The 14,694-nt window shown below is 40.3% G+C and overlaps 1 protein-coding gene across 2 annotated transcripts in view; it reads right to left on the bottom strand.

The window, feature by feature from the left end:
• prss12 (serine protease 12) overlaps window positions 1-14,694 on the bottom strand; it is a 160,582-nt gene that overhangs the window by 118,874 nt on the left and 27,014 nt on the right. For both annotated transcript variants that reach the window (XM_072253175.1, XM_072253176.1), the window contains exons 3-4: window positions 7,835-8,013; window positions 6,363-6,513 (exon numbers count right to left, since the gene is read on the bottom strand). In XM_072253175.1, coding sequence (XP_072109276.1) covers window positions 6,363-6,513; window positions 7,835-8,013 — 330 coding nt within the window. The remainder of the gene's footprint in view (window positions 1-6,362; window positions 6,514-7,834; window positions 8,014-14,694) is intronic.

Here is a 14,694-nt window from a genome sequence, read left to right as displayed (position 1 = left end):
CACTGGCGGCTCATTCATTACTTACACCATCCTGAGTGATGAAGTTCCCCTCAGGCTCCTTTAACTATTTCACCTTTCGCCCTTAACATATGACCTCTAGTTCTAGTCTCACCCAATCGCTTTGTGTTGCTTCTTTTCATCAGCATATATTTCAAAATCTTTTTGCATCCTTGCTATTTATGTTCCACCTGAATAAAATAAACAAACTAGAAAATCAACAGATTTATTACAGAATGTCATGGTTCCTTTCCTGATAATAAAAGTAAATAAACTGTATCATAACAAAACTTCTAGCACAACCTATGGAACAGCAAAGAAAGCTGAAGGAACCAAAGAGAACAAGATATAAAGAATTGACTATTACCATCAAAAAACAATGTGCAAGTGAGGTTTAAGCAATGCAAAAGAGTTGCACTTTTCAGTTCTTTTCTGAAAGCATAAAATGAATGAATGCTTTAGTTAGTGCTTGGTGCAGAAATTATGAAATAGCAAACTGGTTTGCTTCTATACCACTAATTTCTCATCTATTTATGCTAAAAAGGCAAAGTAAAATAAACAAATACTCAGTGGCTTTGATATTAGGTACCTCTTGAACCTAATAAAGTGACCGAGTGTATGCCTGTGAATGTTAGTGGTCTTTCGCTACTGAACCCAAGGTTCAACATGTTGTGCGTTCAGAAATGTGTATCTGCATACCACTGTTGTAATGTCTGGTTATTTCAAAGTTGAAAGTAAATTCAAAGTTCAATGTAAATTTATTATCTGAACATCAAAGATTTTGCTTCCTGAATACTTTTGGGTGTACCTTATGGATTTTGGGCTGCTGATCATGAAAATCACCATGAAATTCCCCTATCATTCATCATGTTATTTTAATTCAAAGGTTCAAAGGTTCATTTATTATCAAAGTACGTATACTCAGAGACACGAAAGAAAGAAAACCACGGAAGTTGTTCAAAGAGAAACAGCAAGCCCACCCACCCCCACACACACATACACAAAAGAACAGCAACACTGTCATCAACCTCCCAAGCCCTTCTCCCCTGCACAAAAACTCAGTAAGAACATCAGCCCTCAAATCGATTCTGCCATGCACAAAAACACAACAAGAACGTTGACCCCAAACCCTCCCCCCCCGCCTACCCAAAATAATTCGTCAGACTAACCGATGCCAAGATTAAGAAAGGCATTTTTGATCCACAAATCAAACAGGTCATCAATGACAGGCAATTTGAAGTATTTCTAGCGGTACCAGAGAAAATCGCATGGAAGACATTCAAGGATGTTGTTAAAATTTTTCTTGGCAACTATAGACCGCCAAACTATGTGTAGCTGGTTGACAACATGTTTCAAGCATACAAAACTATGAAGTGCAACATGTTACTAAAGCTTCACATTCTGCATTCCCATTTAAACAGAGATCCCTGCAAATCTTGGTGCTGTCAGTATTAAGCACGGTGAAAGGTTTCACCAGGACATTGCAGTCATGGAGAAACAGTATCAGGGCAACTGGAATCCATCAGTGCTGCTGATTATTGTCGGGCACTTAAGCAAGAAGCCTCAGACACAGAGTACAAATGAAGATCATCAACAAAACACTTTTAGCTGAGTTGAACTATTGCAAAGCTTCGGCACACTTATGCAATTAAACTCATTATATTCAATAAAAGTTAATTTCTTGTTTCTCCAAACTCCTACATGATACAAGTAATCTGAAATTATATTTTTGTCCAGCTTCAAACAGTCTATCATAACCAAAAAGATTTCTGAGGAAGCAACACTTTTAAAAAAATTTGTTGTGGAGTGTTTTCAAAGTATATATATGTCACCATATACAACCCTGAGATTTGTTTTTTTGGAGGCATACTCAATAAATCCAATAACCATAACAGAAAGACCGCACTCAAGAGAGTGGACAACCAGTGTGTGCGAAAGACAACAGCTGTGCAAATACAGAAGAAAAATGACATAATAATAAAAAATCAATTTGTAATAAATATCAAGAACATAAGCTGAAGAATCCATGAAAGTGGAACTGCACGTGCTTGTGATGGGAGCGTCTTGGACCTCCAGGTGGTCCACAGCAGAGGCGATTGATAAGTTTGTGGCCTTAGGTAGAAGGAGATGAGTTATACAGCTCTTGTTACGTGCACGTGCAGTTCAACTCTGAGTGAAAACGCAGAAAGTTTGACGTTAATAACTCATCTCCTTCTACCTTAGGCCACAAACTTATCAATCATCCTTGTTGTGGACCACTTTCTGAAGGTCCAAGACGCCGACCTCTACAAAGAAGGGATCCGTATGCTCTATAACTGCTGGACTAAGTGTGTAAATGTAGGAAAAATAAATGTGCTAGGTTTTCTAAAATTGACTCCTTCTACCTTAGGCCACGAACATATCAATCACCCCTCGTAAAGAGCATGCATAGTAATTGAGTTGGCAGAGAAATGGGGCAAGTGTAGTTGGCTCACACGTAATGAAGTATTTTATTATTTTATGAACATGATTATGATTGTCTGATGAAATAATGCAGAGTCTTCATATGCTCACCTTGCATTTCCTTGTATAGCTGTACTGCCTGTTCCATTATTAGGTTCATTGACAGGGAAATTTGAGACGGAGGTGCAAAAGTAACAACCTTGAGAACTTTGAAGGTCAGAGTTATTGGATGCACTTCCACCCAGCTGTACATTGCTACGCGGAATGGTACCGTAATGATTAGCGCAATGCTTTATTGTGACCAGCTGTAAGATTGGGGTTCAATTCCTGCCACTGTCTGTAAGAAGTCTGTACGCTCTCCTTGTGATCTTGTGAGTTTTGTCCAGGTGCTCTGGTGTCCTCCCACATTCCAACAATGTATGGTTAGGGTTACTGATTTGTGGGCTGCTATTTAGGCACTGGAAGCATGGTGACACATGAAGGTTGCCCAGCACAGTCCTCGTTGATTTGATGTGATGCATTTTACTGTATGTTTCAATGTACATGTGCCAAATTAAACTAATCTTAATCCTAAAACCTGTTCCTTAAGGTTTGCTGCTGCCTTAACCCATATCTCCTCCGTTTCCCAGACGTCTGTGCTCACTTCATCTTCCCACTGCCTTTAAAGTGATAGTTACCCTTGTCCTTACCTATTACCCAAGAGCCTCTGCATCCAACACATCATCCTCCATGACTTCTGCCATCTCCAAAGGGATCCTACCATAAAACGTAACTTCCCCCACTCTCTGTTTTCCACAAGGATCACTCCCTCCATGATTCCCTTGTCCATTTGTCCCTCTCCACTAATCTCCCTCTTGGCATTTAAGCAGCCAAAGTGCTACACCTGCCTAGTCACCTCCCCCATCACCTCCAGTCAGGGCCCTAAACAGCCCTTCCAGGTGAGGCAACACTTCATCTGCAAATCTGTTGGATCATCTATTGAGTCCGATGAACCTGATGTAGCCTCTTCTACATTGGTGAGACCCCAACATAAACTGGGAGACTGCTTCGTCGATCACCTCGACTCCACCCGCCAAAAGCAGAACTTCCCAGTGGCCAAACTTCTAATTCTGGTTCCCATTCTGTCCCCCTCCCCTCTTCTTCTATTCCCTACTCTGGCCGCTACCTCTTCTCGTCTGCCTATCACCTCCCCCTGTTGCCCCTCCACTTTCTCTTTCTCTTATGGTCCACTCTCCTTTCTTATCAGATTTCTTCTTCTCCAGCCCTTTACCTTTCCTCCTCACCTGGTTTCGCCTATCACCTTCTAGCTATCCTCCTTCCCTCCCCTGCCTTGTTATTCTGGCATCCTCCCGCTTCCTTTTCAGTTCCGACAAAGGGTCTTGCCCCGAAACATTCACTTCCATGGATGCTGCCTGACCTGCTGAGTTCCTCCAGCATTTTTTATATATTGCTCCTTCGATTCATGCTATGACAGAGATGTCAAAAGTTATAAACTGTGCAGGCCAGTTTAGAGTCACACACAAACTAATCTTCATTTTGCATTGCAGCTGTATAATTAAAGCAGCCTGCTCTCTGTCTGGGAAGCATACACACATTGATCCACTAGTTGACCCAGGCATTCTTCCAATGAAAGATCTTGTAGTTCATGATGGAAATTAACTTCAATGCTAGAACCTATAATATTGCCATGGGTGCTTGTGACACTAGCCTGGATTTTGGGGATTCCTGTTATGTGTAAAAATTGCAATTATACGGGAGGTGGAATAAAGGTTCAGAGAAACCTTGGTATAGTTCTCACCATGAACGGACAAGGTATTGATAGAGCAGCAGGACACAGAAGAAGAGAAGTTGTACTCTCAGTCGGACAAATCCATGTTTTCCTGTGTGCTCATGTCTTTGGAATGCCCAGCCATCAATCTGAAGGAAAAAGGAAGGCCAGGAATGCTCCTCCCATTCATCGTTTTGCTTCTAACTTTGCTTGCTGTAGTGATTTCTCACTCCTACTTCAGTGAAAGCCAGGAAATTACCTTTTCTCCTCTAGTAAAGCTGGCCTCAACATCTTTCACCCTCTTTTGCTCAGTAAAAAAATTACCATTCTCAGGAAGCAAGTATTGCAAAAAAACCTACTAAACCAACTAAGTTACGACCCCAGCTGTTTTTGTAATATGTTCAAAACTGGAAAATAAAGAACTGACTTCAATGGTTAGTGATAGTGGAGGGTGAGCAGTAGCCAATTGTATATATTGTCCATTGCATTAAGTAGAGAAGAAAGTAAGGATGTTACTTTTATTTTGTCACTTCATTCTTAAAGGTGATGGGAAGTTACTCAGTGGAGCTCGTGAAATTAATTACTGCATCCTTTGGACTTTTGATTAAACAAAAAAGTGCTGGAAAGAAGAAATTTCAGAGAAGTGTATACATTACATCGGGTAATATGGGATCTGTAGAATTCAATTTACTTCCTGCTATGAAATAAATGATCACTCCTTCCTCACTATTCAATTTTCCAGAAGACCTTACAAACCAATCTTGGATTACTTTCATCACAAAAACTGCAGCAGTTCAAGAAGTCAATGCCATTTTCCTAGGGTCAATTATTTATTTCTACACGTACTGTGTGTACGTATTTAAGAGATACAGTATGGAACAAGCTCTTCCTGCCCAGCGAGCTGCTCCGCCCAGCAACCCATCTACTTTAACACCAGCCTAATCACCAGGAAAATTTACAATGACCAGTTCATCTACTAACTGGTACGTCTTTGAACTATGGGAGGAAATGGAGCAACCGGAGGAAACCCACGCGTTCACAGAGAGAACATACAAGTTCCTTACAGACGGCACAGGAATTGAACTCTGAATTCTGACACTCTGAGCTGTAATAATGTTGTGCTAACTACTATACCACCATGGCGCCTTTGATAGGTGCATATTAATTGTTGGAGTTGATAGCAAGGTACATATCCCATTAAAGGGTTGTACTATATTACTTCAGTATTGTGTACAAAACATACAAGACTATAAGACCATTGGACGGAGGAGCAAAATTAAGCCATTCAGCCTATCGAGTCTGCTCTGCCATTTCATCATGCCTGATCCTGGATCAACTTCAGCCTTAAACATACCCACAGACTTGGCCTCCACCGCAGTCTGTGGCAGAGCATTCCACAGAATTATTAGTCTCTGGCTGAAAAAAGTCCTCCTTACCTCTGTTCTAAAGGTTTGTCCCTCAATTGCGAAGCTGTGCCCTCTAGTTCTGGATACCCCCACCATAGAAAACATCCCCCCCACCTCCACCCTATCTAGTCCTTTCAACATTTAGTAGGTTTCAATGAGATCCCCCCACATTCTTCTAAATTCCAGTTTATCTGCCATTTTTTGTCCTCCATTACTACCTCACCAGCATCATCTTCCAGTGGTCCAATATCAACTCTCACCTTCCTTTTACTCTTTATATAACTGAAAATAATTCTGGTATCCTGCTTTATAGTATTGGCAAGTCAGACCTCATATTTCATCTTTTCTCTTCTTATAGCTTTTTTTAGTTGCCTTTTGTTGGATTTTAAAAACTTCCCACTCACTTTTTCTACCTTATATGTCCTTTCCTTGGCTTTTATGTAGCCTTTAACTTCCCTTGTCAGCCACTGTTCCCTACTCCTGCCATTTGAAAACTTCTTCCTGTGTGGGGTATACCTATCCTGCGACTTGAGAGCTATTCCCAGAAACTTCAGACATCTCTGCTCTGCTGTCATACCCGCCTTTTAAGGTCATGTGCCATCATTGCCTTTCATCAGGTGCTTCTAGTACTTCTAATTCAATAGGAAATGCAAATCAGGGTATTAATGCAGAGTTGTCCAGTGACTTTGAACTGAATCATCCTTTCATCTTTAATTATAATCTAATTACAGCAGTGAAATCACACCAACCTTATGCCCAATTGTCTGCAGACAACTTCAGCATCTGCCTCATCCCAGTGGTCATCACACACAGTTCCCCATTGCCCAGAACGATAGACTTCCACCCGTCCTTCATATTCGGAGCTGCCACCAACCAGTCGGATTGGAAAAAATACTGTTGCTAAAGTTAAACCAAAAGATGTTTTGTTAATAAGTTATTTATTATCATTTATAAATAAAGAAAAATCTTTCTGTTTCTGAGATTTACCTTCACAGGCAAACAAATTGGTGTGAGGTACTTTAACATAGTTTAACTGTCTGTACTATGTAAATGAATTAATTTTCTCACTGTGAAGTCCATAGATGCACGAAGCTTAGTTTTTCAAAGATTTTTCATTAAGTTTTCATTTATTTGGTAGCTGAAGTCAGCCTGGTGCTTACGAAAGCTAAATTAATGTTAAATTGTAAAGTGGGTGAGCAGAGCAGATTCTTACTGTTCAGGGGAAAATGCTTAGTAATTTGATTGGATATACAGTGGATTCCGATTAACTGCGACACATCCAGACTAGTCCATTTTGTCCTAGTTATGCTGCTGCTTTAATTAGCCGAAGTTTCATGGAAATTGTTAAAAAGGTATAAAAAGGACTACCAGTAACTACCATTTAACTGAGTGAAAAAATTACGCATATAAATGAAATACAGGATAAATTAGAATATTACCAATAGTACTACAAGTCTACAAAACTGTGTATTAATTCCTAATAGTTATCAATGGAGGAACTCATCCAGTGTACAAAAAGAACAAGATCAGCACATACACCTAATGCAGATGATGGACTGCCTTCGTGCAATGCCATCGACCACTGCGTCCTCCAAATCTTCATTTTCATTGTAACATTCAAGATGATTGTCGATACCTTCAAATTCTTCATAGGGCCTAACTTGTTCAAGTAGTGAAATCATTTCATTTTCACACCCTGCCATTTCCCAGCCTGAATGGTCAAAACTGCAGTGAGTAAAACAGTTTGAAGTCATCTTACTGCTTATTTCTTGCGAACTACTAGTGGCAAAAATCACAAACACATGCAACTGACACTATTTAAAAACTGTTCACTCTAAGCACAGTTAGCTTCTAAAAACCACACAAGTGCACATGACTGTCTCCGGCTAGAAACTGTTCGGCAACAGTCTCCTGTACCAATTAAGCAGCATCGTGTTCCAAATAAACAAACAGAATCCTGGTAATCTTTTTGACTAGTTTTAATTTAGCTTGGGACAACTTTAAGTGTTGCCCCAAATAAGTGGCTGGTGCAATTATCTAATGGCCCAATTAACCTGAATCCACTGTAGTGGAAATGTGTTCTAATTCTCAGCAGTTGCAGAGATCATTTTGACCTTGCCTATATTTTGATCACTTAAGTATTAGAGCACAGGGTGGTATTTTTCTGAAAATGTATTGGAACGGCTCATTGAATGAGCTCACAGATACCGTACTTGCTTACCTTTGGGAGGGTAACAAGTAGCCACAGCCACCCGTCTGTAGAAGCAGTCTCCATGCTGCCTGGTCTCCTTTGCACACTCAAATATACTGTGTTCATCACCCCGGCACTCGATGTTACTCCAGTGAATGGGAGCCATTGCCAGGCCAGAAAGAATGATCTGATTGGCTTTGCCACTTTGACTGAATAGAATAAAAAGATACAAAGTTATTGACATGTGAACAACCATTCAAATAACATCACCTAAATAGAGTAGTGCATACTATCAGCGTGGCTTTAATAAGGGGTCTGAATTTACATACAATTTTCAAACTGTCTAACTCAATAAACTTTGGAGCATTGTTCCCAAATTTCATGGTTCATTTGCTATGAGAAGGCCCTGACAGGCTTAGTCATCACAGGTCAAATATACCTTGCCGTCAAAAGCAGTGGAGTTGCAATACGCTTTTATAACCATATATAACCATGTAACAATTACAGCATGGAAACAGGCCATCTCAGCCCTTCTAGTCCGTGCCGAATGCTACTCTCATCTAATCTCACTGACCGGCACTCAGCCCATAACCTATCTATGTGGAAAAATATTCTAAGTTATTTCATCTCGTGTTATGGATCCCTTTTATGTTACAATGATTAGATCAGTGTAAGTTATTAAGAATTAGAAAGTTTAAACAAAAGCTCTTTCTCCTCTGTTGTGCTGTCTGGTAATTATTTAACATTTAAATTGATGCTTCCCTGATAAAATTTTCCATCAAGAAACTCGAAATATGAACAAAGACTTGTGGTCCAATGCTTATTCATATTTATCCTCCAAAATTCTGACAGATAATTAATTATTCATTTCACTTTAGTTCCAAAATGCCACATTTTCTAAGTATTGTCTGCTTTTCTAATGTCATTTAAAATGCTGGAATTTTAAAAAAATCTCTTAAAGTAGAAAGATCAATACATTCAAGGATTATTTTATAACATTATGAAAACCAAGAGTATGTCTTGCATGTCACTTTCAAAGATGAATCTTTATAATTTAATTGTGTCCTTTATTTCAATCTTTATCATTCATCTGTGTCCTTTACTACAAATAAAATAATTTCCTTCAAAGATAAAGATAGTGGGAAAGTGCTCAACCAGGCAATTAGGAAGGCCAAAAGGGGCCAGGAAATATCCTTGGTGAGCAGGATCAAGGATAATCCCAAAAGCACTTTCTACTTGAATTAAGAAAAAGAGGATGACTAAGGAATCAGAGCAAGTGGCTGAAGTACTAAATGAGCACTTACGTTGGTATTTACTGAGCAGAAAGGTTGGAGTATAATGGAATTAGAAAAGGGCATGCTGGGATATTTTGAGATTAAGAAGAAGATATTGTTGGGTCTTCTGAAAAGCATTAAGGTTCATAAGTCCCAAGAACCTAACGTTATATATCCCAGAATATTGAAAGAAGCAAGTAAGGAGATTTCTGGTGCTTTGACAAGGATCTTTCTGCCCTCACAAGGAAAAGGCAAGATTCCAGAGGACTGAAGATTAGCAATTATTATGCCTTTTATTTAAGAAATGAAATTGGGATAATTTCGGTAACTATAGGCAGTGGTAGGGAAGCTACTGGAAAGGACACTAAGTGTTAGGATTTATGTCTATTTGGAAAGGAATGGCCTACATAAGGTCAGGCAGCATGGCTTTAAGCAGGACAGGTCATGCCTTACAAACTTGATAGAGCTTTTAAAGAGGTATCAAAGGAGCTACATTAGGGGAAAGCAGTGGACATTATCTACATGGGCTTTAGTTATCCATTTGACAAGTTTCCTCATGGTACTGTAGGTTGATTCAGAAGATAAAGATGTATGGGATCTAGGGTGATCTGCAAGACTGGATGTAGAACTGACTTTTATTCCAGCTGGAGGTCTGTAACTAGTGATTGGAGCAGGGCCCTCTGTTGTTGCTGATCACATATATCAATTATTTGAATGAAAATGTAGCTTGGTAGATTTATATATTTGCAGCTGAAACCAAGATTGTGGAGTTGTGGACAGTGTAAACAACCATCAAGCAATACAGCTGATATACAGTAGATCAGTTACCGATATGGGCAGAGAAGTGGCAGATGATTTTCAACCCCAGAAAAAGTGAGGTATTACAGTTTGGAATGTCAAATGAAAGGAGAAAGAAGATATTTAATGGTAGATCCCTTAATAGCATTGAGGTACCGGGGGATCTTGAGGTTCAGTCCATAGTTCCCTGAAATTGGCTACAAAAATGTTTAAGCTGGTAAGGAAGTCATATCGGGATGTTCAGTATAAAAGTAGGGGAATCAGGCTGCAGCTATATAAAACATCAGTCAGCTTGGAGCATTGTATGCAGTTTGGGTCACCCCATTATAGGAAGAATGTAAGAAGAACTGATGCACCAATCAGCCCAACAAAAGAAACTGGACCCATCACTCACCTCAATCAGAATCAGAATCAGGTTCATTATCACTGTCATATCTGATGTGAAATTTGTTGTCTTTCTTACAAGGGCATGAAAAATAGTCATAGTCATAGTCATAGTCATACTTTATTGATCCCAGGGGAAATTGGTTTTCATTACAGTTCCACCATAAATAATTAAATAGCAATAAAACCATAAATAGTTAAATAGTAATATGTAAATTATGCCAGGAAATAAGTCCAGGACCAGCCTATTGGCTCAGGGTGTCTGACTCTCCAAGGAAGGAGTTGTAAAGTTTGATGGCCACAGGCAGGAATGATTTCCTATGACTCTCTGTGTTGCATCTCGGTGGAATGAGTCTCTGGCTGAATGTACTCCTGTGCCCAACCAGTACATTATGTAGTGGATGGGAGACATTGTCCAAGATGTCATGCAACTTGGACAGCATCATCTTTTCAGACACCACCATGAGAGAGTCCAGTTCCATCCCCACAACATCACTGGCCTTACGAATGAGTTTGTTGATTCTGTTAGTGTCTGCTACCCTCAGCCTGCTGCCCCAGCACACAACAGCAAACATGATAGCACTGGCCACCATAGACTTGAAGCACATCCTCAGCATCGTCCAGCAGATGTTAAAGGACCTCAGTCTCCTCGGGAAATAGAGACGGCTCTGACCCTTCTTGTAGACAGACTCAGTGTTCTTTGACCAGTCCAGTTTATTGTCAATTTGTATCCCCAGGTATTTGTAATCCTCCACCATATCCACACTGACCCCCTGGATGGAAACAGGGGTGACCAGTACCTTAGCTCTCCTCAGGTCTACCACCAGCTCCTTAGTCTTTTTCACATTAAGCTGCAGATAATTCTGCTCACACCATGTGACAAAGTTTCCTACCGTAGCCCTGTACTCAGCCTCATCTCCCTTGCTGATGCATTCAACTATGGCAGAGTCATCCGAAAACTTCTGAAGATGACAAGATTCTGTGCAGTAGTTGAAGTCCGAGGTGTAAATGGTGAAGAGAAAGGGAGACAGGACAGTCTCCTGTGGAGCGCCAGTGCTGCTGATCACTCTGTCGGACACACAATGTTGCAAGCACACGTACTGTGGTCTGCCAGTCAGGTAATCAAGAATCCATGACACCAGGAAAGCATCCACCTGCATCGCTGTCAGCTTCTTCCCCAGCAGAGCAGAGCAGATGGTGTTGAACGCACTGGAGAAGTCAAAAAACATGACCTGACAGTGCTCGCTGGCTTGTCCAGGTGGGCGTAGACACGGTTCAGCAGGTAGACGATGGCATCCTCAACTCCTAGTCGGGGCTGGTAGGTGAACTGGAGGGGATCTAAGTGTGGCCTGACCATAGGTCGGAGCAGCTCCAGAACAAGTCTCTTTAGGGTCTTCATGATGTGGGAGGTAAATGCCACTGGTCTGTAGTCATTGAGGCCGCTGGGGCGCAGCGTCTTCGGCACAGGGACGAGGCAGGACGTCTTCCACAGCACAGGAACCCTCCGGAGCCTCAGGCTCAGGTTGAAGACATGGCAAAGTACTTAACATAGCTGAGGGGCACAGGCTTTGAGCACCCTAGTACTGACACCATCCGGTCCTGCAGCCTTGCTTGGGCTGAGATGTTTCAGCTGTCTTCTCACCTGTTCAGCTGTGAAGCCCACTATGGTGGTTTCGTGTGGGGAAGGGGTATAGTCATGAGAGCAGGGTGGGGGACTGTGAGGAGGGGTAGGAGGGGAGAGTGGAATGTGTGTTAATTGGGGGCCGACAACAGATGGCTCGTGTGGGGGATGGGCAGGAGCCACAACGTCAAATCTGTTAAAGAACAGGTTAAGTCTTTGGCCCTGTCTGCACTGCCTTCAGCTCCTCTGTTGCTAGTAAGTGGGATCATGCAGAGGACTGGACCCTATAGTCATTATCGAATGGGTAGATTGTGGCATTAAGTTATGGACGTGTGAATATATACACCGAATAACATGGACATTCTTGCCTATGCTTCCAAAAGCTTGCACCATCTGATGACGCACTTTTTCTATACCATAGTATACTCACTTCACCTCTCCCACTCTCACCCACAACTCGTGAATAGATCTAACATTCCAGTGCCCCTGGACTCCTGGAGAAGCTGGGCATCTGAACTGCATGGGCACACTTAATGTGCACCTGGAGAGATTTTCTCCCTAGACCCCTCAACTCTGTTAGGCCAAAAACAGAGATCACCAGCAGGCAGATCTCTTTTTTTTCAGAAAGCAAGTCAGTTTTTGCACCATACACAAAATTCCAAAATCTGCCCTAAGTATACTTATTTTTGGTAACAGAATTTGTTCTTTCAGAAAAGCCTGAAATGCTTCAGGTGCTTAATGCATTTCTTGAACCTTTTTATATTTTGATTAAACCTTGGTGTTAGAACCAACAACATACAATAGAATCCCATATGCTTGCAAAGGATGATGAAGCAAATACAGCATCCAACACACAACTTTAATTTACTGATGAAGCAACATGGAATATTTTCCTTTTTCTCTCTTCACAGGCACTGCCTGATCTGTTGACCATTTTCTACTTTTAATAACTTTAAATTATAATTAGATCTGTAGAACCAATGAAATGTGAAAATGATTAAACAAGAATAAATAAGAACATAGGTTGCGCATCCCTTATCCAAAACGCTTGGAGCCAGAAGTGTTTCGGATTTCGGATTTTGGAATATTTGCATCTATATAATGAGATAGCTTGGAGATAGCAGGTCTAAACACAAAAACCATTTATATTACATATAAAGCTTATATATAAACACTGAAGATAGTTTTACGTAACAGTTTTAATAATTTTGTCCAGAAAAAATAGTATGTTGTGTACATCAAACCATTGAAAGATGGGCTATCAATACCTTAGCTGTCCAGGAGAACATTGCCAATTTTCCTGATTCTAAGTTTATGTGCTACCGGTAAGCAGTCTTATTCTTTCACTTGCTCATCACACATTTGTACTTAACAGTAAAAAAAATTACATACTATTAATATAATAAAAAGATAATGTTTGCAGCGCAACAAAAGCTTCGGCAGGATACTTGAATTAGCTGTTGAATAACAAACTACGGCAGGCTTTCAGCCTCCGCCATATTTTGATTAAAAGGTTACAGTGCACTGTATTTGTATTTTACTTTTTTTAGGTTTATACAAGGTACAAGAACAAAAGACTGAATTTAATTACAGATAAATGTAATGAAAACAAAAATGGTCAACATTTTTAAAGTTCGAAGTTCATAGCAAATTCATTAACAAGGTAGATACCGTATATGTCACCCTTTACAACACTGAGATTTATTTTCTTGTGGGCGTACTCAATAAATCTATAGAATAATAACAATAACAGAATCAGTGAAAGACCACACCAACTTGAGCGTTTAACCAGTGTGCAAAATACAACAAACACAAAAGAAAATAAATAATAATAATAATAAATAAGCAATAAATATTGAGAACATGAGATGAAGAAAAAGTGAGTCCATAGGTTATGGGAACATTTCAATGATGGGGCAGGTGAAGTTAAGTGAAGTTATTCCTTTTGGTTCAAGTGCCCGATGGTTGAGAGACAATAACTTCCTGAACCTGGTGCTGAGAGTCCTGAGGCCCCTGCACCTTCTTCCTCATGGCAGCAGCAAGAAGAGAGCTTTTCCTGGGTGGTGTCCCTGATAATGCATGTTGCTTTCCTGTGACAGTGTTTCGTGTAGATATGCTCAATGGTGGAGAAGCCTGTACCCGTGGTAGACTGGGTTGTATTTATATTTTTTCTGTAGGATTTTCCGTTCAAGGGCATTGGTGTTTCTATGCCAGTCGATATACTCTCCACTACACATCTATAGAAGTTTGTCAAAGTTTTAGATGTCATGCTGAATCTTCGTAAACTCCTTGAGAAGAAAATGCAATGGTTTTCTATTTCCCATTAACCTCGACTCATTACTTTCAGCATTAAACTTTAACAGTTTGTCCTACAAATTCTCCTAGACAAAGTAGCACAAACAAGTATAGATTTTGGTCTAACCATCAACTGTAAAAAAAAAACAAATGTACAGTAATAGCAAATACTCCCAGCTGCCAATTGTACATCAGTAGCCAAGAGATTGAACAAAAGACCAGCTTTGATTACCTTGGTCGCCTTATATCACAAGATGCTAGAAGTAAAGTAGAAATAAAAAGAATTGCCATTGCCAAAACCAACTTCCAAACAACGAAACCCATTTTCACCAACAGACACATTTCTATGACAATTAGGGTTAGGCTACTAAAATGTTACATCTGGTCAATCCTGCTGTATGCTTCTGAAACATGGACACCAGACCTCCAAAGAAACTTAAAAGCAACAGAAATGTGGTTTCTTCGAAGAATGCTGAAAATATCATATAGAGATAGGGTAACTAATGAGACAGTACTCC

This window comes from Mobula birostris, chromosome 3, assembly GCF_030028105.1.
Source record: "Mobula birostris isolate sMobBir1 chromosome 3, sMobBir1.hap1, whole genome shotgun sequence".
NCBI lineage: Eukaryota > Metazoa > Chordata > Chondrichthyes > Myliobatiformes > Myliobatidae > Mobula > Mobula birostris.
Note: the sequence above shows the minus strand (reverse complement) of the source record. Positions and strands in the feature narration are given on the sequence as shown.